At 44.9% G+C, this 22,391-nt stretch overlaps 1 protein-coding gene across 1 annotated transcript in view; it reads right to left on the reverse strand.

Moving 5' to 3' along the window:
• SOBP (sine oculis binding protein homolog) overlaps positions 1-22,391 on the reverse strand; it is a 115,940-nt gene that overhangs the window by 51,167 nt on the left and 42,382 nt on the right. Inside the window, exon 5 of the mRNA XM_009820633.2 lies at positions 677-772. Coding sequence (XP_009818935.1) covers positions 677-772 — 96 coding nt within the window. The remainder of the gene's footprint in view (positions 1-676; positions 773-22,391) is intronic.

Genomic DNA, 22,391 nt, shown 5'->3' on the forward strand with positions numbered 1-22,391 from the left:
TAGAAATATAATAGGCATTCCTGCTTGCTTTTAATCTTGCCTAGCTGCAAATGCTAAAATGAACAGCGAATTAACCCTGCTTTGGAACAGAGATCCTTTCACAGCTGATACCATCTCTCTTATGGCTTCTAAACACTCCAGGTTCCCTGTATGTGCTTTCCTGTCTTTTGCTCTTTCCCCGCAGCAGAGGAGAGGAGAGGAGAGGAGTGGAGAGGAGAGGATGCTCCCGCCTGCATGCAGCTAGGAAGGGGAGGAATAGGCGAGCTCTAAAGGGAGTACTGCGTGTCAGCAGAACGAAACGCGGCGCTGCTGCCCGAAAACAAGCAGAGCTAAAAGGTGGACGGGAGAGTGAGTTTTGGGGTGCCGCGGGGCTGGGGGGGGGCTTTTTGTGCATCACCAGCTGCTCCCTGCATGGCGCTCTCTGATTTACCGTGCGAGACAAGGTAGTACGACAAGGCCATTCACGTGCTGTCATCAAATATAAGATATGTTTCAAGCAATTTGAGATCTTAAATTGTTCACGGATAGCAGAACTAGCATTAGAACGCTAAACAGGAAAAAAAAAACTATCATATTTCATAATGTAGTCATAATGAACAAAAGCCTTTCAAAAAAAAAACGGTTTTCACTGTGCTAAAGTAACAATCTAGACTTGTTGTAAGTATGTTATTCTTACAAGTAGTTCGCAGTTATTCTTGAAGGCAAGTCTTGGAGTTTCCTTAGCATAGTGCTGCTGGGGAAAATTTTCAGCATGTCCATCTTCATCTCTAGCCTGAAGGGAAATATAATGGCCTATTTAGGGACTTACAAATAATGGAAGGAAAAAAAATAGCTAAAAGCATAACAGCTCAGATCATTAAAACAGACGGGAATCCCAAAACACAACATTGTTAAAAAGTTTGTTTAAATACGCAGTACACCTTTTAGATATGAGAACCTGGGATGCTGTTTTCTTACATAGCTTAGGTTGAACATGCAAATTCATTGCATTGCAAATAATTAGAACAACAAAACACAAACCCAAAATGAAATATTTGAGCTGGAAACTGTGAGTAACTCAGGGTTTCAAATTACTCCATTGCATTTTTCAGGATTACATTACATACGTACTCGTTCAAACTTTTTGACATGCTTAAGCAATCCCTAAATAAAGTACTTGTATTTTCAGTTTAACAGCAAGGCCCCCCCCCAAAAAAATAAGTTTTCATACTCATAATTTACATGTAATACTATTATAGATAAATGGATTACCCCTCCATGTTTAAGTGAAGCTTTGAAAGGAGCAATCATCTAGTGAGAACAATGATCCTTCATTCAAATGTGGTCAAAATATTTAATGACAAAGATGCATTAAAAGTTACTGGGTATTTGGAACTACGCTGTTAATTAAGAAAGCTGAAGTTTAAATGGAGACATTACCAGAGCCCATTAGCAATCCTGCTTGCATATAGTATTTTTCCCTTCTCATCTACAGCACTTTCTGCTTTCGAGTTAAAGCAAAAGGGAGAAGCAGGTGAAAGGAGGAGTGTCAGCAATACACTCATTACACTGTTCATTTGGGTGACACTTGCACTCCGTTCCGCTCTATCTCATCTGATCCCTGACTGTTCGCTCTCTCCCTCTCGCAGCCTCCCGAAATTCACAGCTGAGCTGTCTCCCTCACATATGGCTTGCATATAATTATGCACATTCCATTTTACACTGCATTAAAATGATGAGCTCCTGGCTCCCTGCCAACCTATTTAAATCAGCCCCTGCCCGAAGAAGCTGGGGAGAGGAGGAGGGCAGAGGGGGAGCGACCGGAGAGGGGGGCGAGGGGAGCGGGTGGAAGCGACAGGGCGAGGAGCAGGTAGTCCCACTCCCCATCCCTCCAGCGGCCCCACGTCCCCTGCCCCGGGACAGGGGGGTCCAGGGACGCCCGGGCACAACGCACGCGCGTCTCGGCAGCCGCGGCAGCGCCGGCGTATCGTTCCCCCCTCGCGTGGCGTGAACTGCCTGTCGTCGTATGTCACACTCCCGGCGCCCAGGCTTTTTCAGCGTTGGCATTTATGAAAGATATTTACACCTTGTAGGCTCTACGGCTTGTTTGCCTTCAAATAGGCTTCTGCCTCTCCCCCGGGAGACGGGGTGGGAAAGGGGAGCCGCAGGTTAACAGCGCCAGGGATTTTTAGGAAAACGTGTAGGGGTTGTACCTCATCGAAAGCCCATTCAGTCCAGCAGGCTTCGATTGGGCCTCTGCTTCTCTGCCACGGGGTGTGAACAAACGCTGCCCAACAGAAAATACCATTTTTAAAAGTGCAAAGTTTGTCCAAAAGTATGTTTGGAGTAGTACCTACAATTGATGATTATTACAAGAAGCGGGAAGTGGGAAATGAGTTTATTCTGTACGTTTCCTAGCAGCTTATAGGTATTTTCTTTCACTGCCCTCAATAGCTGCAGGGTGGAAAATGTTTAAAATTTTTCCTTCAAACCACAAGGAAGAGGCAGAGCATTCCTGAGCACCTGAAATCACTTTTATATAGACAAAGGTTTAAATGTATTCTTCTAATTATTAGTTTGAAGCTGAAACCTCTCTCATGCAATAAATCTGCCTCCCATGCTGCCTGGAACAGAAAGTCCAAATTTGACGGTGTTTTGTAAAAAAACCTCCAATTCTCATTTTGAAAACTAACTTCGTCCTTTTTCTCCTTTTTGCTCCCTGAGTGAAGGAACATGGGCAGCTCACTCCTCCAGGTCATCTAGAAGGCAACTGGGGAAAGAATGCCTTAAAAAATGCCTTGCACAAATAGAAACGGACCTGTCAGCTCGGGATCACAGGTGCCACGGGGATGCTCAGTGACAAAGAGCTAGCGAGATGTTACATGGGGCACAGGTGTTACGTAGGGCTCTGAATGCTATCGGTGTCCCCAGACCCCTGAAATTGTATCTTGGCACTATTCTAGATTCTGTGCACGTGATGGCTGGCACATTGTAACCTGCCAGTGACCCTTTGGTGCATTATCTCGGTGCACACACACACTTTGTAAAATGAAATGGATATCAAGGTGTTTGTAGTGCATGTGTCAAAATATAGAGAGAAACCCCACCAACCTTGACCTGCTTACCAAAAGTGCCAGTTACACAAAGATTATTCACCTCTGCTGATGGCAACATGCCCCCCTTCTACTGATCCAAACCTTATTTTATTTAATTTTGGATGTCACCAAAAATTTCTAGTCCTAAACCCAGTTTAGCTACCTACTGCTATCATTTACTCAGGCAGCAAAAGTAAACCTAACTTAGCTAGCTGGTTTCCATTGCAAAAAATATCTATTCTCAGGAGTCAGGGCTACTTCCCCAGCTGCTTTACATGAATTCATTACTACCATCTTCCAGTTGTAAATAATTTGCAGAAGGAAACACTCTTACAATGTTCAGCACTGTCCTAAGCGTATTAAAAAGGTGGCTCAGAGTTTATCTTGCCAAGGTAATATTGTGATATGCCTGTATCTATACTGACTCACTCTCAATCGCTGCTGCACATCAGTAGGCGACTGCCTCAGCTCCCCAGCACCTCGACCTCACTCACAGCAGGCTGGCATCTACAGCTTCTCCATCACGCCTGGCTGCCATGGGATATATTTCGCCTGCTAATATTTAAAAGGAAGCAACTGGAAAAAAAACAAGCCAAAACTGTGACCTCTCTGATTTTTTTAAATGCTTTTAAACTGCTAAAATCGTTACAGAAATGCTCTCATCAAAAAAATACATGTCCAAAGTGCTAGAGGCGATTGATTGCATATATGCAATACATGGTACGACTGCTCTCACGGCATATTTTGTTCCAGGACAAAAAAGGCTTCACCTCCTGTTCTGAGGCCTGGGACCACGGTGGGCGCTGCTAGTTTTATCAGTGCAAACCTGCTGCAACTTCCCTGTGGCAGCGCCTCTCCTGGGATTTACTGAATCTCCTAATTCAATAGCCTCTACTGGCAGGCAGCCGCCTTCCCGTCAGCTGCATGGGATCCGAGAGGGAAACCTGCCTGTCGCCAGCCTGTGGGATGCTGGGCTGGACACTCGACAAAACCGGCAGCACTCGCACCGCCCCGGCTACTCCTGGCAGAAGACAGCACGTTACCCAAGGAGCAGTGTTGGCAAGGAAGATCTAGTGAGGAAACTGCAGTCAACTTGGTGGAGCTGGCTTGGCTGCAAGGTCAGCCTGATGATGGGTTGTGCGGGAAATTGTGGCCTTTAATTGCGGGTTAGATATCAGGAAACCCTTCTTAATGATAGGTACAGCAAAGCGCTGGAGCAGATTGCCTAAGGAGACTGTCAAAGCCCCATCACTGGAGTTTTTTAAGAGCAGATTAGGCAAACATCTGTCAGGAATGACATGCACAGAGTAGCTCCTGATGTGGGGAAGCTGGATGGATGAGAACATCTCCTTTCCCAGGTCCCTTTCCTCTCTGCTTTCTACCCTGAACTTTGAAGGAAAACAGCAGGAAGGTAAGGAAAAAAAATTTTAAAAAAAGAGCAGAAAATGGGATCTGAAAGGACCTCTCTGAAAATAGCACAGCATTTGATGTTCAGAGATATGTGTACTCATTAATAAGTGCATGATGACAACTATCTTTGGCTACACAAACTGTGCTATCTGTTCGTAAGCCAGCCAGCCTATATTTGTGAAAGATGCCAATAGTTTGGAAACAGACTATATATTAAGTCAAGATTCCTTTTTTTAACATGACAGAGGAAGAACAATCTAAAGCAGAACCTCCTCCTCTCCCAAGTGCATGGGTATTTGTTTCTCCTTATTCTCAGAGAAAAATTATCTTGATCCAGACAGGGGATTTCTTAGCTTCAGTGTAAGTCTTTTTATGCAGCCTTAGCCTTGGGAGAAGAAATCTGTGCTTACATTTAAATATTAAGGGCAGGATCTTATGATAGTGTAAGTCACCAGGCAGGTTGAACAGAATAATTTATTAAGATGGAACTTGTTAATGCAAAGCTTCCACTAAAATGGGACAATGCATTTGCAATTAAATCCTACTGCTTGGTCCACAAAAGTTTAATGCCGCTTAACTGAAACCACCTAACACCTATTTTCTAAGAGTGACGGCCGCTTGAGTAACGCAGAGTGACAGAATATGAGCCTGCTTACTCAGGATAAAATTGCTACCTAATTTCCATAAATGCCCTTTGAAACAGATGAAACATGGGACCGTTACCCCCAGACACGTTAAACGCAGGCATTAGTTGAATGTCTCTGGTAGGACAAAAAAAAGCTGTGAGAAGTTGAACAGCGTTGCTATAGAAGCGCAGATAACTGCGTCGAGGCTCCCGTCCCGCCGCGATGAACAGAGGAAGTTCACATCACCCTTAATGCTATTGTCTCTGGAGGCTGGCTGCAGATGGGAACAGAAAGCTGTGTTTCCGTTTCCACCACAAAGGTTCTCTCTCCTGTCACTGAAACTCGAAGGAAATCCTCAGGGACACCCTAATCCTTGAAATTCTAGTTCCTGTGCATTTCTGTTGTCCCAGATAATCAATTAGCATGCTCTCTACATTCACTGCACCAGCAATGGTAAAAATAGTGCTAAACTTCCATCTGTTGAGTATATTCTTCCCAGAAATATTAATGTACGTGCTGTGGGCTGGGGCGGCGGGGGAGCCTGGTGTCAGGGTCATGGCTCTGCACTGGGAGCGGAGCAAGGCCAGGGACAACAGTCCAGAGAGGATGTCCCTGGTTCAGCAACCGTGAAGTTATAGGAGTGAGAGAGCCCTCAGCTCAGGGAAAGTCTTCCTGCAGGGAAAGCTCCCACTCATGTTTGACGAGAGGTTTGCTCTTCACAAGGATTTCAGGATTTTCCTGATTCGCAGTGTGATGGAATAAGCAGTATTTATTAGCTTGCTGCCTCTCTCAGCTACACTCTATTCACTAATCTCTACAGTTGTAATATTTTGCCACTCCAAGCCTCTAAAATCTTCTCAAGCTTTTTGAAAAAGTCCCAGGTATTTTGAAACGTGTCAGAACAATGTTTCATAAAATCTCCCAAAACTCAGATCAGTGAAAACAAAGGACCTAAAATTGCGCTGGGTGTTCATCATTTCATTATCGTTTACATACCACTAAAATTGAGGTTAGCCCTTTTGCCTGACCTCCTGTGACCACCCCAGGTTAGAGATGACCACTGTACCCGAAGTTTCCCAGCCTGGGGTGTCTGTGCCAGTGGTGGCTCTCTGCACATTTGGTGGTGGTCTATGGAGAGCTTGCAGGTCATGTGCTACTAACTCCCCTTGCTTCCAGCTGCTAAAATGCATTTAAAGACAGCTAAAAATACATTAAATACTTTCCTAATGTTATTTTTCCATGTAAGCAACTGCTGTAGTCACCACAGGAATGTTACTTGATCGCCAAGGGGAGGGGAAGTGGTCCACGAGACAATCTGTCTACTGGAGGTGATCTACAAAGTTAAAAAGAAACTGGGAATATGCCGTCTTGTAACTTATTTATTAAGTATGCAGAGGAAATCCAGAAGGGCTTCTGCTGACTTCTTTTGCTGCCTCCCCTCCTCTCCTCTCTCCCCACACACGCCACCCCAACGCACACACGAACACACATACAAACACAAGCGCGCATCTCCACTCATTATTTAAGATAGGAACTGAGATCTTATCTACCCTGGAAGAAGTCACCAGTGGCTAGAAAACAGTAGAACAATATCAGCATGTCAAGCAAAACCTTCAGACTGTGTGTGTTCCCGGGTCCTGAGCAGAGGGTGTACTGCTGGAGACAGGTTTGTGCCATTTTCTTGCCTGGTATCTATCCACAGCCTTCCTTGAAATCTCTCCCGGCCACTCAGCTGCTTCCATATATTCCAGCTGTGGAGTCCCTTTCACAGACAGGGAAGCTATATGGTCACTGAGAAGGAGCAAAGATGCAGTCCCTAAGCAGAGTATGAGGTTCAATTCCTTGCAGGTATCCTCAGCAAGGCAAGGGCCCCTATCGCTGGCGTATCTCTTGGTAAGAGCTGCTTATGCTTTACTGTGATACGTCCATTATAGACAGTGATAAATCTAGACCCAAACGCTAACCTTTGTTCAAATTTTAGTTGCTATTTCAAAAGCAAATACAAAATCTGAACACAACACCACTAATGGCAGACTGGATTAGAAAAGCATCTCGAGTCCACATGTTTAGGAGAAGGTTTGGTGTGGAAATGCCTTCGGGAGCCAGCGATCTATCTACTGTGATTAAAACCAGAAAAAAACATCATTCAGAATATCCTGCAATCTTCTCCATTGTGCTGACAGAAGAAATACTCCCTGACGTAAGAAACAGTCACCAGGTCAAACCTGCTATTCTAACCAAACCAACCCACACCCCCTCATTGTCCCTTTCTGAACAGGTGTAAAAACTCCTGGGAAACAGGCAGTTTTGCTGACAAAAGCCATCCCAGAAAAAATGCGTTATGACAAAGAAGGAGAAGGTGCCAATCTGTGGAATGATAGGGCAGTGTTTCTGGAATTATCCTCGTCAAAGCAACTGAGGAATGTCACATTCATTTTCTTGCATAACTGAAGCACACTAAAAAATCCAAAACAAATGTGCCTGAAAATCTGATAAACGGTTATTTATGGATCTTTTCTTTTTTCGAATAATGCTTGTCTTCCACAGGCTATGGCTCCGAATGGTCCAGCTTTATGTATTAAATTTTTCGCTCAGAATTTCGTGGCATAAAATTATCCACAGTTTATATTTAAAATGCAAGCTGCAAACTCTACTATAATGTAAGCAATATTTTAAGTAAATCAAAAGGAAATACTAATAACAATACTACCCTAGTGCCTGCTAAAGTCATAACTTTCATCCTACTGCGTTTAAAAGTCACTCAAAACTTACACCAAAAAAAAAGAAGGATTCAGCTTTCTAGATTCTATACACCTTTTTCTCCCCTTCCCCCATTTTTGTTTCATATACTCTATAGAAGAATCCTGATTTCCCGCTGGACTTCTCATCCTTCCAGGCAAAATCAGGATTTTCTTTTTATACAGCTTGCAATGGTGTACTTTTACAGCCCCTTCTACTCCAGTCATAAAATACTTAGGAAAAACTGATGGTTGCCTTCAGTTTCACAGTACAGCCAGAAAGAGCAACTGAAGCAAAAATAGTGGTGTCTACTGCCCTGGACCACTCTTCTAATTTTTATAGGAAGAGGAGTAGGAGGATCGAGACATTAAATGACTCGGGCCCACGAGCAAGAGAAGGTGGTCTAGCCTCAATCCAGTTGCTTGAGCAGGGAACTGCCTTATGCTCTCAAATGAAAACTCCCCATTAAACCTCATTTTCCCATTGCATTCCAGACTTACGCACCTTTTTCCTTCCTCTGTCGGCTAATAACGAGTCAGTTTCTGCACCTTTACTGGCTTCCACGGGACTGCGCTACCCTTTCCCTGACAGTTCATGGCATGGTGATATATGAGAAGTGTTCAGGTGGCTGCCTCAAAGGCTAATTTTTCAAACCCCACAAACCTTTACCCATATCATAAATTTTTAATAACCTGTTCCGAATTGTCAAAGGATAAATATGACAACAAACACATAACATTGAGATAATTCGAAATAAACTTTGTTTATTGCCCCTTTGAACGTTTCTTCAACAAGTCACAGATGCGTGGGACCTTCATAAAAGTGAGCCTATCCTACTAATCTCCCTTCTGATTCACGACAGGCCTGATCCAGAGACACTAATGGACCACGCTTGACAGTTATTGCAACATATTCGATACGCAGCCTAAAATATGGCTAGGAAAGAAATGAAAATACACTACAGACTTCCCAGAAGATTCCATTTTTGTAATGGGTAGCTCACACCACCGTAGCCGACAGGCTTTCCCTCTCTCTCTGCTTATTGTAATTTATGAGATAAAAGCGTTTTCCAAGGTTTTTCTGTGTGGTTCACTGTCAGGTAGCTCAAGAATCCCTTCTCACTGCTGCCATTTCTACAAGGGTTCCCCAGCACAGATGAGAGACCCCTGTGCAAGGCAAGCACACGTTTCCAATCAGCCTGCCAGAGAAGCAGGGAGGCAGGAAAACAAAACACAACACCAAAGGAGAAAAAAAAATCCTCAAATGTTGGTTACGGTTAGCTAAGGCTCACAGACCAAACAAATCACTGTCCCTAATGAATTTGTTTCAATGCATCTGCTTATTTCAAGCTTCGGCGTTGTAAATACCAGAGCAACAATGCAGATTTTCTCTGATTGCAGTGTCACATATATGATTAATCATCTTGACTCAGAGCATATTTTTTTAAAGCAATTGCAGGCTGGTTTAATGAACTCCTCTCCCACTGGCTTTTATAGACTAGTCATGATCAACATACCATTAAGATAAACCTTGCGCCCCATCCCTCCCCTCTCTGACAGCTTGCCTTATTTGCCTCACAACAGTCAATATCCAATTAAGAGGCAACGGATTTGATCGATACAAAATGTAACAATAAGACTTAAACAGCTGGTAAATTGTACACGTACCCTTTTCCTTTAATTCCCATCTTTGTGGCATATAAACAGTTCTGCACTTTGAATAAATGCGGAGAAGGAAAAACAATAGCCAGATCTGGTTGGTAAAGCTTTTCCTCAAATGGGCTATGTCTGCAAGCTACTCCGCAGCAATAAATGCTCAGCTGGGATCGGTGCAAGACAGGTAGGAACCTATTCTCTGTATTTTCTGTGGCCCTTTCAAGGGTGGAAATAGAAACCTCTCCCTGCTTTGGTTATAAGCAACATGCCACTTGGGCCATTCACACATGAAAATGGAGGAGCCGTAGTATTATTAAAGCAATCATTTATGAGGTGGGTGAAGGGATGATTGGTCCGGAGAGGGGGGGGCAAAACCCAACAGGAACGGAGTGTATGCCGGAGAATGGGCAAGTAGAGGGTGAAAAGAAAGAAGGGGAAGCTTTGATACAAATGACATCTTCTACAACCTTTATATCATCTCCCCATCTTTCTGCCGATGATGAATGGCAGCAATAAAAGGTGGGATAGTGGCAGTTATAGGCAGGATAAAAGCATAACCCAGCTGGTGGTGAGCAGCATTCGTTATAATTCCCAACAACCCAGCTGGAGGTCAGGGACTGAGGTCATGATATCACCACTGGCTTTGGGTCTAATACCAGGTACAGTACTTCTCCCTCCACTCCCGCCACCTTTCTTCGAGGCCTTTATGCAAAGTTTTACTTTCAAAGACATTTCACAGAGTAATAGGCTGATATAGTCCAAATGAGGTAGCCCTCTTTTTCCAGGATTTCCGCTCTTCTTTAAAGAAGAAGTTATGACCACAGGGGATGCCACACTCACTGACAAACGGGACGTAACTCAAACATCTCTCAGCTTGCTCCCAGCGCAGGCAGAAAGCTACTTCTAAATCATGGCAGTTTTCCACTGCCCACTGCAACCTTCTGTCACCCGGAGGGATTCCAGTAACACGTATCATGTCTAAAACCAGGAAACTGTCTACTCAAGCTCATAAGAAAGTTCAGAGCACACAGATCTTTTCAGGCAATGGGAGGCAACCAACTATAATTTATCTTCCCAACTTGCCTTGGGATTTGAGAAGTCCCATTCTGAGTTTTCTCCTTTCTGTCACAATAAGATGAAATGTGCTAAAAATCACCTCTGTCTTCCCAATTCCCTTCTCTACCATCTTTCATGGGGGGCAGTCACAAGTAGAACCCTGGCCAGGTTTCCGAGCCTACAGGAATCTACTTCTAACTATTCACAGCAGTTTACTTCAGGCCCCCGGGGTTTATCAGACTACACCTTTGCTTTCAACTCCGGGTATTGTTATTACAGGAGAAAAAAAAAAAAAAATCTACTACTCTAACTCTTAAAGCCAGGCTTAAAAATGGGGATGCTTCCACTAGAAAAAGGAGCAGGCAGAAACACATTTACCATCTTTTTGTCTTCTGCATTGACTCAAATGGCTTGTTTGCTGCCTCTGCCCCTAAACCAGCCTGCCTGGCCCCTTACCACACGGCAGCAGCTTGTGTGTTTTGCTGTTTTACCACCTCTTCTGTAACCCTGATTCACTCTTTGCTACTTCTCCCCCACAGCTCCTGTCTTGAAAAGCATCCCTTGAGGCTGCACCAGATTTCCGCACACTCCCAGCTAGCACCACTGTCTCCTCTTGCGTATGCATGAGTATGTCCATGCCATCCCTACCATTTCAGGCTGGCACTATCAGCGTTTTAAAGCTTCCATGGGTTTATTCCAGCCTCTCAAGTGCTGGTCCCTTATATACCTCCTACTTGTCCAACGCCTCCAACAAACACTTAATAACCTTGTTCACAGCTCTGGCCTTCTCTGATGTTTCCTTGCTGTCCAATGGACTATTCGGTGTCACCTCAAACATATACTCATTGTGTTGTTGGGCCCACTGAAGTCCAGCTGGTGGCCTATGCAATAGGTCTGCAGCCTTAGGTCTGTCCCATTTTCCTCAAAGATGGAGCTACTGCTTCCACAGGGAAGAAAAGAGATGGAAGTAGAACATTCCTGTGCACGGTGGGTGCCGCAGACCCAGAGCTGGGAGCTGCCAAAATCGCACTCCCTGCACAGTGAGTGCCCCTGGCTCCTCCATTCAAGGGCTGGGCTTGAAGCAGCCAGGTGGGCTTTGCAATATTCAGAGAGCAAAGTACTGCTGGTGTTTCTCCACTCCCACGCTGTAAACCGAAAGCTTGCCTCTTTGGTCGCCAGTGCAGAGACTTACCTATCTCATCTTAGGGCAGAGTTGAAATGACGTCTCTGTCTAAGCAGAGTCCGGAGAAACTTGTAGAAATGTGGCCTTTGGCCTTTCAGCCACCGTGTACAGCTCCACAAATTCCCCATTGTTTAACCAAGATGTAGAGGTCTTTATCTTGGTCACAGTGTATATTACAGTAGGAGGCAGCAAGGCTTGGGGGGAACTGATGCTCTTGTTTATACCACTACACATAAGTACAAAAGCATCAAGCAAAAAAACAGCTCTAAATAAACACTTTAAGCACATTCTTAGCCTACTGAATATTGCTGCTAGCCGAAAAACTGAACAGAATTTTCTATTCCATATCTGACTCCATGAAAATCCAAGAGCCAATCCTCTTGCCTGCATCCATACCATTTTGCATTGGGTATCAGCTTTGTAAAGCGCAGTAACGGTCTTGACCTTTGCTGTTCTCTAGGGCACTTTTTCAATCTGTGTCTAAAGCTTCTCTAAAGTGAAGAAAGCGCCTGCTTGCCCTTCACACAATCACCAGTAAAGCTAATCATCTTAGGCAAAGGCCAGAACTAGCAAGATGATAACCACCAGGCTAGCGACAGATGTTCAGCCGAACATAAGATTGAGGCCAATAGGCAAGAAAATCCGTCCGTGTTTCCCAGTACTTCTAGGAGGAGGAGCACCGTAGTGGTGGCCATCATCATCTTTTCTTTAGCAACAGGCTGGTTAGAGATAAAAGAAGCTTTTCATACTCAGAGTGTGAGTTCCAGGAATAGAATTACAATTTCAATTAATTACATCTAACCATGTAATTAATGTTCGTGTCAGTTTATTACAGGCATCTTCACCATCGATGCTGTGAAATGCAACTTAGTGATTTTTTTTGTGGGGAACGAGATGGAACAACCATTTGTCTCACTTGCATTGTTTATATATTAATCGTTAAATTGTTGCTAATATTATTAATCTCATTATCCTAATTACATGTGTTCTGTCTTTTTACAATAGCATTCTTTCCAGAATTAGACTACTTCACACATCTCCATTGTTCCTCTCTCTCGGTTTAGAAAACCTGATGGGGAATCACTGGCATTGAAGAAAGGGGAAATGAGTGTTGAGCACGAGGAGTTGCAACATCAGCTGCTTAGCAGGAAGGGGAAATCTATGAGTGTTCTTTAACCACCGGCATGCTTCACGGCATACACTGGCAGAACATTTCACACGGTGGGAGGCGAGGTTTAAAAAATTGGACCACTCGAATCCTTTAAAAGCAGCCAGGGTCCCTTTCTGAAAGTCTAGGTCATGTGCCTGGCACTGCGTCATATGGTGTCTCTCTTCCGCCATTTGTTTATTTGCTTCTGGCAGTTTTGGCAGTGAGGTATCGGAGTGAAATGCACACCACTCCATACATATGGTGGGAAGAATCTAGTGCATCAGTTGAATGCATACTGTACTGTATACACATTCTGTTTTATCTCTGAGCACAGCTGTGCTGTAAAAGCTTACAAAATGTGAAGCCTTCTGTGCAGCAAAAACATCGACAGGAGAAGCTGGCCTATAACTTATTAGGTTGTGACACAAGCCAAAAAAAGCCAGAGTTAAAGCTGACAACTCCTGGCACCGTGATGAAAAGCACAGTGGCTCAAGTTAAAGAGGGAGTGTCAGCCCTGACTTCATGTTTCGGGCTTTCGCTGCCGTGGGTCACAAATAGCATCGCTGGTTTGTTCTAGGACAATGATTCCCAACCCCGGCGCATGGCTTCCAGCTAGCGACCGGCAAGCAAACAGGCAAATCATCCCCCCGGTGCCCCGCTGTGCTCGCAGGCAGCCTGCGCTAGGAAGGGATTCAAGGAGGGGGTGGGCAAGAGCCAAAAAGCGGTGGTGGCTCTCTTCCTCGCCCAGCACAGTAGCCTTCAAGCTGTGATCAGTCCTGTGTTTCCTACTCCCCCGGCTCTTTGGGCTGAAGGTAGTGGAAACATATGGTAGGAAACTCTCCGGCACTGGTTGGACCAGATGTCTGAGTAGGTTTTTTTTTCCATCGCAACCTTGAAAGAGGGACTCTTTGTTTTAATCTGAGCAAGAGCAGTCACACTGGGTCAGATCTAAGGTGCCCTAGCCCAGGCTTGTCTCCAGCAGTGGCCAGTATCACACTCTTGAGCACAATCTGAGGAGCAATGGGCCACCGGTCCTTCCAGGGGTACAGACCCGCCATGAGGGCAGTGGGAATCAGTGTGTGAGAGGTTTGATAAGTGAGTTTGGCCTGTATGTCCCCTGTTCCTGGATTTTTTTACATATATCTCACTGTGCAGCGCTGAGCTAGGTGAGATTGTAGCACATCTCCTTTCCTACCTAGTGATAGACTCCATATGTGCAGGTATGTATAGGTAGAGGAAGTGTGGCGAGTAAGCAAGAGAGGGAAGAGAAACACAAGGTGGGATGGCAATTTTAGGACACAGAGAGACTGCCCTGATAAGAAAGCCATGACTGGAGACACCACGTTTCCTTCCTGATCCCATAGGAATGAACTCCTCATGCTGCTGAGCACTGGAGCTGTCAGGGCTGACCTGTGTGCTTCCCCTGCAAGCTGTGAGGGCTCCCTGGACAGAGGAAGCCTGGACTAACGTCTGGGAAGAAATCCCTCCTGTCCGGGCCCACCGCTGCCTGAGATGATTCCGGGTCCTCAGGTGGGCCTCTGGCTCCAGCAGCTTCCTTGACAGCTACAGGTTGTGGAGGGCGCAACCTCACGGTCGGAGAGCAGCCCTGCATCCCACAGGCACTCAGCCAGGGGAATCGCACTCTTTTCTGCACCTCACCCAAGCTTATTTCTCTCAGGCAAGAGCCCACCTGATCCTGAGGGGAAGGGGGAGCCTGACCGTCCTGCCAACAGGAGCTGCAGGAGAAAGGCTTCCCACGAGGAGGCTTTCTTCTAGCCTCCTCCACATCCCTCAGCTGAGAGGGGGCTTCCCTCCTCCCACACAGTCGTGATGGCACCTCCAAACCCAGCTGCTCCTCAGGGCTGCCCAAAAGGCACTGGAGTAGTCCCGCGGCAGGGCACTGCCTCGCAGCCCACTCCCACCGCAGCCCTGCACCCCTGGGGCTCCCCTGGAAGGACAGCTGCCTTGCGCAGAGCGTCGCCGCGAAGGACGAAATACAACCCCCGGCTAAGTTTAGCTTGTCTGCCTCGTCTCGTGGGAGCATAGTTGTATGGCTCTGCCATCGCCCCGTGTCTGCCGCCTTCTCCCCCAGCCCTGCGGGTGACTCCCTGCCTACTCCACGGCAAAGGGGAAGGGGGACACGGCTGTCACACTTTCGGGGGGGGGGACAGACAAGAAACGGCAATTTAAGGCTCAGCCAGACATTTTGTCACCTCTCCTATCGAAGATACAAAAATAAAAGAGAAGCAAGGAAGGGGCAAAATAACAAGTTCTTGCCTCGAGCACTAATTGCTGCTGATGTTAGTTCATTTTCAACAACCAACTTTAATTGCATCTCCACTCTGGATAAACCTTCTTTTTCAAACGTTATTTTAAATACATGGCAGGCTCCTCCTTAAAACCAGGCCATGGTCTGCACTAAAGGAAATAGTATCAGTGAAGGGTAATCAGAGGTTTGGAACAGTTCTTACACAAGATATTAAATGACAAGGACTTAGCCACTTAAAAAAAAAAAAAGAGAATGAATATGATAGTAGTCTATGTAGGCTGCTATATTTTTATGTTACCAACCCCCCCACCCCCCATTTTTGTTAGCAAAAAAAAGTGGCTACTAACTATTCATTAACTATCCATTGTTTCTCACAATGCAAAAAGCTAGAGGTTCAATAAATGTGCAAAAACAAATGAAAGGAAATAACTCTTTGCAGAACAAGTCATCAAGCTGGGTGGTGTGCAGGCCAAAACTATGCACAAATCCAGGAGGAGTGTAATGCATTCTGGAAGGACACATTCATCAGCTATTAACAACAACGGTACAAGCGCTCCCACACTAGAGTAGTTTCAAGGAACCGGTACAGAGATGGCCCCGATGTAAAGAGCCACGAGTCTGGCCTGCGGGGTGCAGGCTGACTTCAGCTGGATTTTTGGGACATTCGTGCTTCTCTGCAATCAGGCTCTAGGAGCTGACTTTGGACATGGGAACTCTGGTTTTAAATCTTGAAAGCAACCCGTGGGTATTGGGGCTATCATTTCTACCCGCAGAAAAAGGTGGATAAATTGTTTCTGAAAGTGGTGAGAGACTTCAGAGACAGGGGTTGAACTTAACATGCACAGCAAGCACACCTGGTTACACTACACGTTGGCTGAGAGATGGAAGGGCAAAACACATGTGTATCTCCTGATGGTACTCGCCATGAACCAGCTTTTCTTCTTACACATGCTCTAGGAAAGGTTTGTCATTAAAGGGCTTTTGGAAAGCCAGGAGGTCACAGCTTCTCTGGCATTCCAGGTGTCCACACCACAATTTTTCTGGGTGTCTACTCCTGTTGTGAGAAAGCCCAGCGCTCTTGTAACTTGATAACTGAATATCCTGACTTGGGTCAAAATGAGACAACTGGACTTGAAACACGTAAATATCTTCATGGAAGCATGCAAATATAATGAGGACTACAACAGAGATACATTTCACTCTGATTCCTAATTTTTCTTTCTTCTATTTTCCCTGCATTTCTGAGTTCAATGGCATGATTATCCAGGAAATCAACTTAGATTATACTCCTAGAGATACACGAAGTAACTGGAAATGTCATCACTCTTATGATGCCTTTCAGCAGGAGTTTAAATCTTTCTCTCCCGATCTAAGAAATGCAGAGCTGCTCAGAGGAATCCAGACAATTACAAATGAGCATCCTAGAAAACACCACTACTGGAATGGGAGCTCGCTAAAGTATTACCAACTACACAGACACTTTCCTTATAACACATGAGCGGGAAGGGAAAGGGCAATTACAGATGTTAGGAAATTATTTTGTCTAGACACCCAGCAGGACCTTTACCATTTTCTTTACTGAAACTGTGATTTTAAAAAAGAGGAAACACGAGTCTTGGACATATTTTTAACAAACTTTGATACTGCAGTTTTACTAGATGTATTACCTAGGTCTTTCAAAATCACCTTCAATAGCTCCATTGGTTTCTATGAGACCCCCAAAACCACAGTCTCTCACTACTGTCAGTGACATGCTGTGATAACAAGTGGAATGGGGAACATTTATGCAGCACTGAGACACAGAAAGGAGAATGTAGTGATGGAGAAGAAGTAAAACCTACTGGCCGTGCCAAGACATGCCATTTCTCTATAGACAGTTCAGAGGAAAAGATACAGCAGCCTCGCCACGTGCACATATATGTAGAAGAGCGTGAATCTCTAGTTTTAGTTCCACTGCTTGTGAGAAGTAATTGGAAACTTTAGAGTCAACCCGTAACATCCTAAAACTAGAAGTGAGTTGCTTCACGAGAGGGTGGAGCTGCCACATGTAGCTGAGGATGGTCAAATGCTGTGAGAGCTCACAAAAGTCTATGTGTTTTTTGGGATTTTTTTAATCATTTGCATCCCTCTCAGGCATCAAGTGCTGGCTGCTGTAGAAAGATCACTGCGGGAAGCAGAAGGATCTTAAGAACAAAGCTGAAAAGGGGGTTTTAAACCACCCTTGTTGGATCAGCTAGATCAGACCAACTCCCATTTTTTCCACATCCTTGCTCGTCTTCCCACACACCAGGGAAGACCTGTGTTATTTTATAGATTGACTTAAATGGAAAACAGAAGAATAGGAGGCCCACATCTAGGCCTTGGCAGGGAACCGACCTGGAATACTCACAATAAAATCGACAGGCTTGATGGCTGAATGGATTTAAGCAACAGCTGGAATCTGATGAGTCTAAAATCACTTCCTGCAAGAAAGCTGATCAGGAGAATAAATCTTTCATGGATTACATTCAATTAAGACCTTTCACATCATTGAGAGGCAGCTAGAAATCCATGCACAATATATGCTAAAAATAACTGGGTTCCAGGTTCACCCACCAAGGCTGAAGGCACAGACTTCTGGAGTTTCTCTGCCAGGCTGTGTATCAGTAGCCAGTGGCGATTAATGTGAAAAAATAACCAACACTTTTGGAAGTAGGCTAAACTCTAAACATCCGTCCGAGGGGATCCTCTCATGATAACAAAGCACGTGGCTCCTTTATACTTGTTATGTCAGATATGCAGGAGATGGACTGATTTATAAAAGCTGCCACTCAACAAGAAAGGCAGAAAATTTTTACGCCGGCTACTTTTAGCCGCGGAGCAGAAAGCAGCAGAGGCAAGCCTGCCGCGCATGCAAAGGCTTTCATTCCACGGGCTCCCAGGGCGCAGAAGCTGCGGTGCTCTTAGCAAATCTGAAATAGCTTTCATGGTTGGAGATCAAGTCTCCACCGTGAAACGTCATGAAACGGCAAAGGCAGGTCCTGAACTCCTGGAGCAAAACAAGCTGACAACTGACTGGAAAGACAGCACATCTCTTAGGAAAAGTGTTTAAATGCAACTGATTTTATGGTGCTAATATTTGAGATTAAGCAACACTAAATCCAGGGTTCTTAGAATAGCTGAACTAAAAAAAAGCAATTGTGGGTGTATTTTTATAAATGGGCTTACGTACACCCGCTTTTTCAACACTGGATGCTTATAAAGGGACAGAGAGAAAAGTGGCCCTCCTGGTTTTTTTGTTTTTGTTTTTGTTTTTTTTTTTAAAAACAGAAGTAAAAGGAAGATCACACACACATGAGTGTGAGGAGAAAATCACAACAGCTCTTCTGGCCTTTCTAGCAATGAATAAGCAGCCTTCCTCAAACCAGCCCAAAACTACATCTTTCATTCTCATTTTTCATCAGAGGAAAGTTTTAAGAGGGACCAATTTCTTGCAGAAATTTCCCATTAAAAGTATGTCACAACAGTAATTAAGACATGACAGAAGGAGATTACGATGTGGGTTCTGGATTATAGAACAGTGCCGGAGCTCAGAGGCCATGTGATTCCCTCTCGCAAGGTCACTTGGACTTGGATTCTCAGAAGACCCGGTGTAGGTTAAGCAAACAAAGCCCATTGTTTGCTTTTCTTCAGGGAAATCGGTTGCTTAATTTTGTTCCATGCTTTTGGAAATCCCAGCCTTGGGGAGAGGAGCAAGGGAACATCTTCCCTCATTCCAGAGCCGTGATGATGACAGGACTGGCCACAAATGCCCGGCTGCATCAGGGCTACTCAGGCGTGGTTCTTGCTCCCCGTGGGGAAGCGGGATGCCATCCTGCTCCCTTCGTGGGTGCTCCATGGAGGAAGGGGCTCCTGTGGTGCAGAAGCACCCACCCGGCTTGCACCATGCCTTTGCGGGCGCCTTTCCTCTCCTGCTGGGAACATGCACCTCTCTAGACTGCTACAGCCATCGATCAGAAAGGAAAATAAAACGGCAGAAGCCCATCTTTTCCTGATATGTAGCTGTTTGGTGGTGGGAGAGGCTGCTCCCTGCGAAACTCTGGCCAAGCTGCAAATTCACTGCAGATCTTTAGCTGTCAGCCAGCCAGTTCACAAAGAATTACCTTAAACACTTGACCCATGCAGTGTCCCGAGTATCCATCAAGCAGCGGCTGCTGTCTGAGACCAGTCCTGCGGTACCGACACGAGCTTGACTTCCCTTTTGACGGTTACTACATCAGATACGCTCGGTTTCATTTTTCATTATAGCGGTGGCTTTCTGAGGGCGGATAGGGTTGTACTTTTCTGTCTGTCTTATAAAATCAACCCGTGATTCAAAAATTAAGCTGTGCTCTTCTGGTGTTTTGTCACTCCTGCTAGTAAAAAATCTGTATGTCAGGCTTTCTTGACCATTGACCTGATGATGCTAACTGAGGTGGGAAGTCATCTACTTGTTCTCCAGCCACACTGACAGCGACAAGATACATCTGGGTCAACACAGGAAGCATATAGAGCACGCAGAGTCTCTTCGTTAAACAAGAAGATGCCTTTTCTAAAGAACCGCTTTCTTAACTACAATCTCATTTTAAGTGCAGGTCACTGGCCTCTGTCCTCCGAGGAATAAGAGTACTGAGATAAAATCAGCACCAGGAAGGACACAGGAGTAGAAACCGGGGGGAGGGAGCAAGCATTGAGGAAGCTGAGAGGGTTTCCCTAAATCTCAGAAAACGCTCACTTTCCCCAAGCCAAAATCTACCATTCGGGTCTTGAAATCTGAGACTCACGACAGGAACATGAGCTCCGTCAAACCAGCCGGGTTTTCCGCAACTCTGACAAGGAATTCAGTGCAACAGCTCATGAAAACAGGTGGTGAGTGTCCAGTTCAGACTTGGAAGCAGTGGACTACTGTAAAATTCCCATCTTCCCACCCCTTGATTTAAGAATTTCCGTGTCAAAAGAAAATGGTCAGCTCAGCAAACAGACCGAACTATGTCGTAAAAGCCATGTCTTTTTAATTACAATAGCTGGGAAATACACAATGCATCTTTAAGATTTTACAGTGCTGGAAATATAAAAGAACTGAAATATTTGCCATTCTGTTATCAAAGTATCAGGCCTGCAGCTTACAGGAACATTTTATGAATGGCAAACCAGAAAGACTTGCTTTTTCATTCTTGGGTCACATTCACAGCAATACAACAGTAAAGAATAAGCCCGTCTCTCTTTTGAAGAATTTATTTGCTTCATTAAAAGCCAAGCCCTCTTTCTCTTGCCAGCTGAAATAGCTGCCTTTGTATCCTTAAGTGAAATCATTAAAAAACGTGTCAGACTGAGAAAGATGTGTTTTTCCCAGGTATTCCTGAAAGCCATTGAGTACTACAAGTCAGCGCTACAAAATTATGCTGCACCACTCCGAGCATTTGTTTCTCTTTCCAAACAGAGCATCATTGTTCTTATTTAAAGAAATAATCCTCACAAAGCTGAAATAATTATTCAGCCCAAACAGCCCATAGCAAGTGAAACAGTCTTCAGACAGCTGTCATGGCTCAGTCTTCCGGAAGCTTTGATTTTAATGAAACTCATTAAGGAAAGAAATTAACAGAAATTAACAGGAAAATATCATAATTTGTCTTGTTTCAGAAAGCTTGAATGGAGACAAAAGGCTCTTTAACATGACACGTAATGTGACCAGTCAAAACTCCCTGTGTCGCTGAGTCTTGCACGCTGAGTAAATAAGTCCGAAGTTGCTTATGAAGCAGCTCCACAGTTTGGTGCAGTGAAATGAAAATGTTAAATGAGAATATCCTGTCTTTGGGCGCTAAGGAGCCTGTCTCCTAGCATCTGTACACTGTGTGCTCGTACAAGCATGCAGGAATGTTCAAGGTAATGAATATGCTACCTGTAAATATCTTAGGGTAATGAAAGATGAAGGGTAATAAACTCTCTGGAGAAGGGAACCATCTTATAGATATTTCATGACAACTGTTTCTTTCTGCAACACTCTTCAACAGAGGGGAAAAAAACCCGCACTTATCTTTTCAGATACATATTAGGTATCTAAGTTCTCTCCAATTTCCCGTTCAGAAGCACAAAAAGGAACATTTCACTGTGGTTTTTAATCTGAGTGGAATTGACAGAGGAGCATGCGGTGCTGTAAGCAGCTCAGAAAGCCAGAGATAATAACATTGACATATCTTGGTTTAGCGTCCTCAGCCTCTCCTCTGGCACTCACTGGCATGGTCTCCCTTGACCGAGCCTGCTACACCGCTGCCTCGTCCCAGCAGAGAGCCACGCACACCCACCCGCAACGTGGGATGGACATCCGCTCAGTGAGAGTGGCTGGGCTAAAATCCTACCCCTGATGAAGCCAATTGAGTTTTACCTTTGACTTTCGAAGTGGCCAGGATTTAGACCTCTGAGAGTTGTGAAAAGGAATGGGACAGTACATGTGCTTAGAGGGAAGCAGAGGGGACAGCTGGAGAGCAAAAGGGGCATGGAAATCCACAGACCACATCTATAAACTAAGATTTCCCCCAGAGTCACTCTCTGCTCCTTATGGAGACCAGTTTTTGCTGCGGAAGTGTGGGGGAAAACTACTGAGAATCTGCTGAAAACATGTAAATATAAACATTACCTATTTGTCATTTGCCCCTCGCCACCTGCAGCGGCAGTCAGCCCCCGAGGCAGAGCCATCTTATTTTGCCATTGTATTACAAATTTACTAACAATGTCAGGGCAATAACAGGGATACAGTTACTATCACTTCCTAGCACAAGGAATATGTGTAAATACATGTTAAAAGGCAACCTAGTGCTTCTGGGAAAAAAAGTCTTAGCTATACGGAATTTAGAAACAGTTCTCTTCTGATTTCTTGTGGAGTTCACAGTAAGTGACAGTGGCAGATGGGAAGTGCCAGGATCCATGAGGGCAGATACAGAGAGCAGGTATGACAGACGGGAAGAGTCGAGGGAGTAAGCAGAATCTGGTGGCAGGAGGGAGAGAAGGATAGGCAAAAGAAATCAAGGCTAATGGAAATACTGCTGAGAAAATGAAAAAGTGTTGAGCCTTCAGACAAAGGAATTTTGGAGAAACAGGCAACAGCAAAATTACTCCCATCCCGTTTACATAAAGCCTGAATAATAACACAAGCCATATAGGATACGGCTTTGGAGACTGGGTCCTATCCAAATGGCCTCAGAACAAGCTGTATC

The sequence above is a fragment of the Gavia stellata genome, chromosome 2, assembly GCF_030936135.1.
Source record: "Gavia stellata isolate bGavSte3 chromosome 2, bGavSte3.hap2, whole genome shotgun sequence".
Lineage (NCBI taxonomy): Eukaryota > Metazoa > Chordata > Aves > Gaviiformes > Gaviidae > Gavia > Gavia stellata.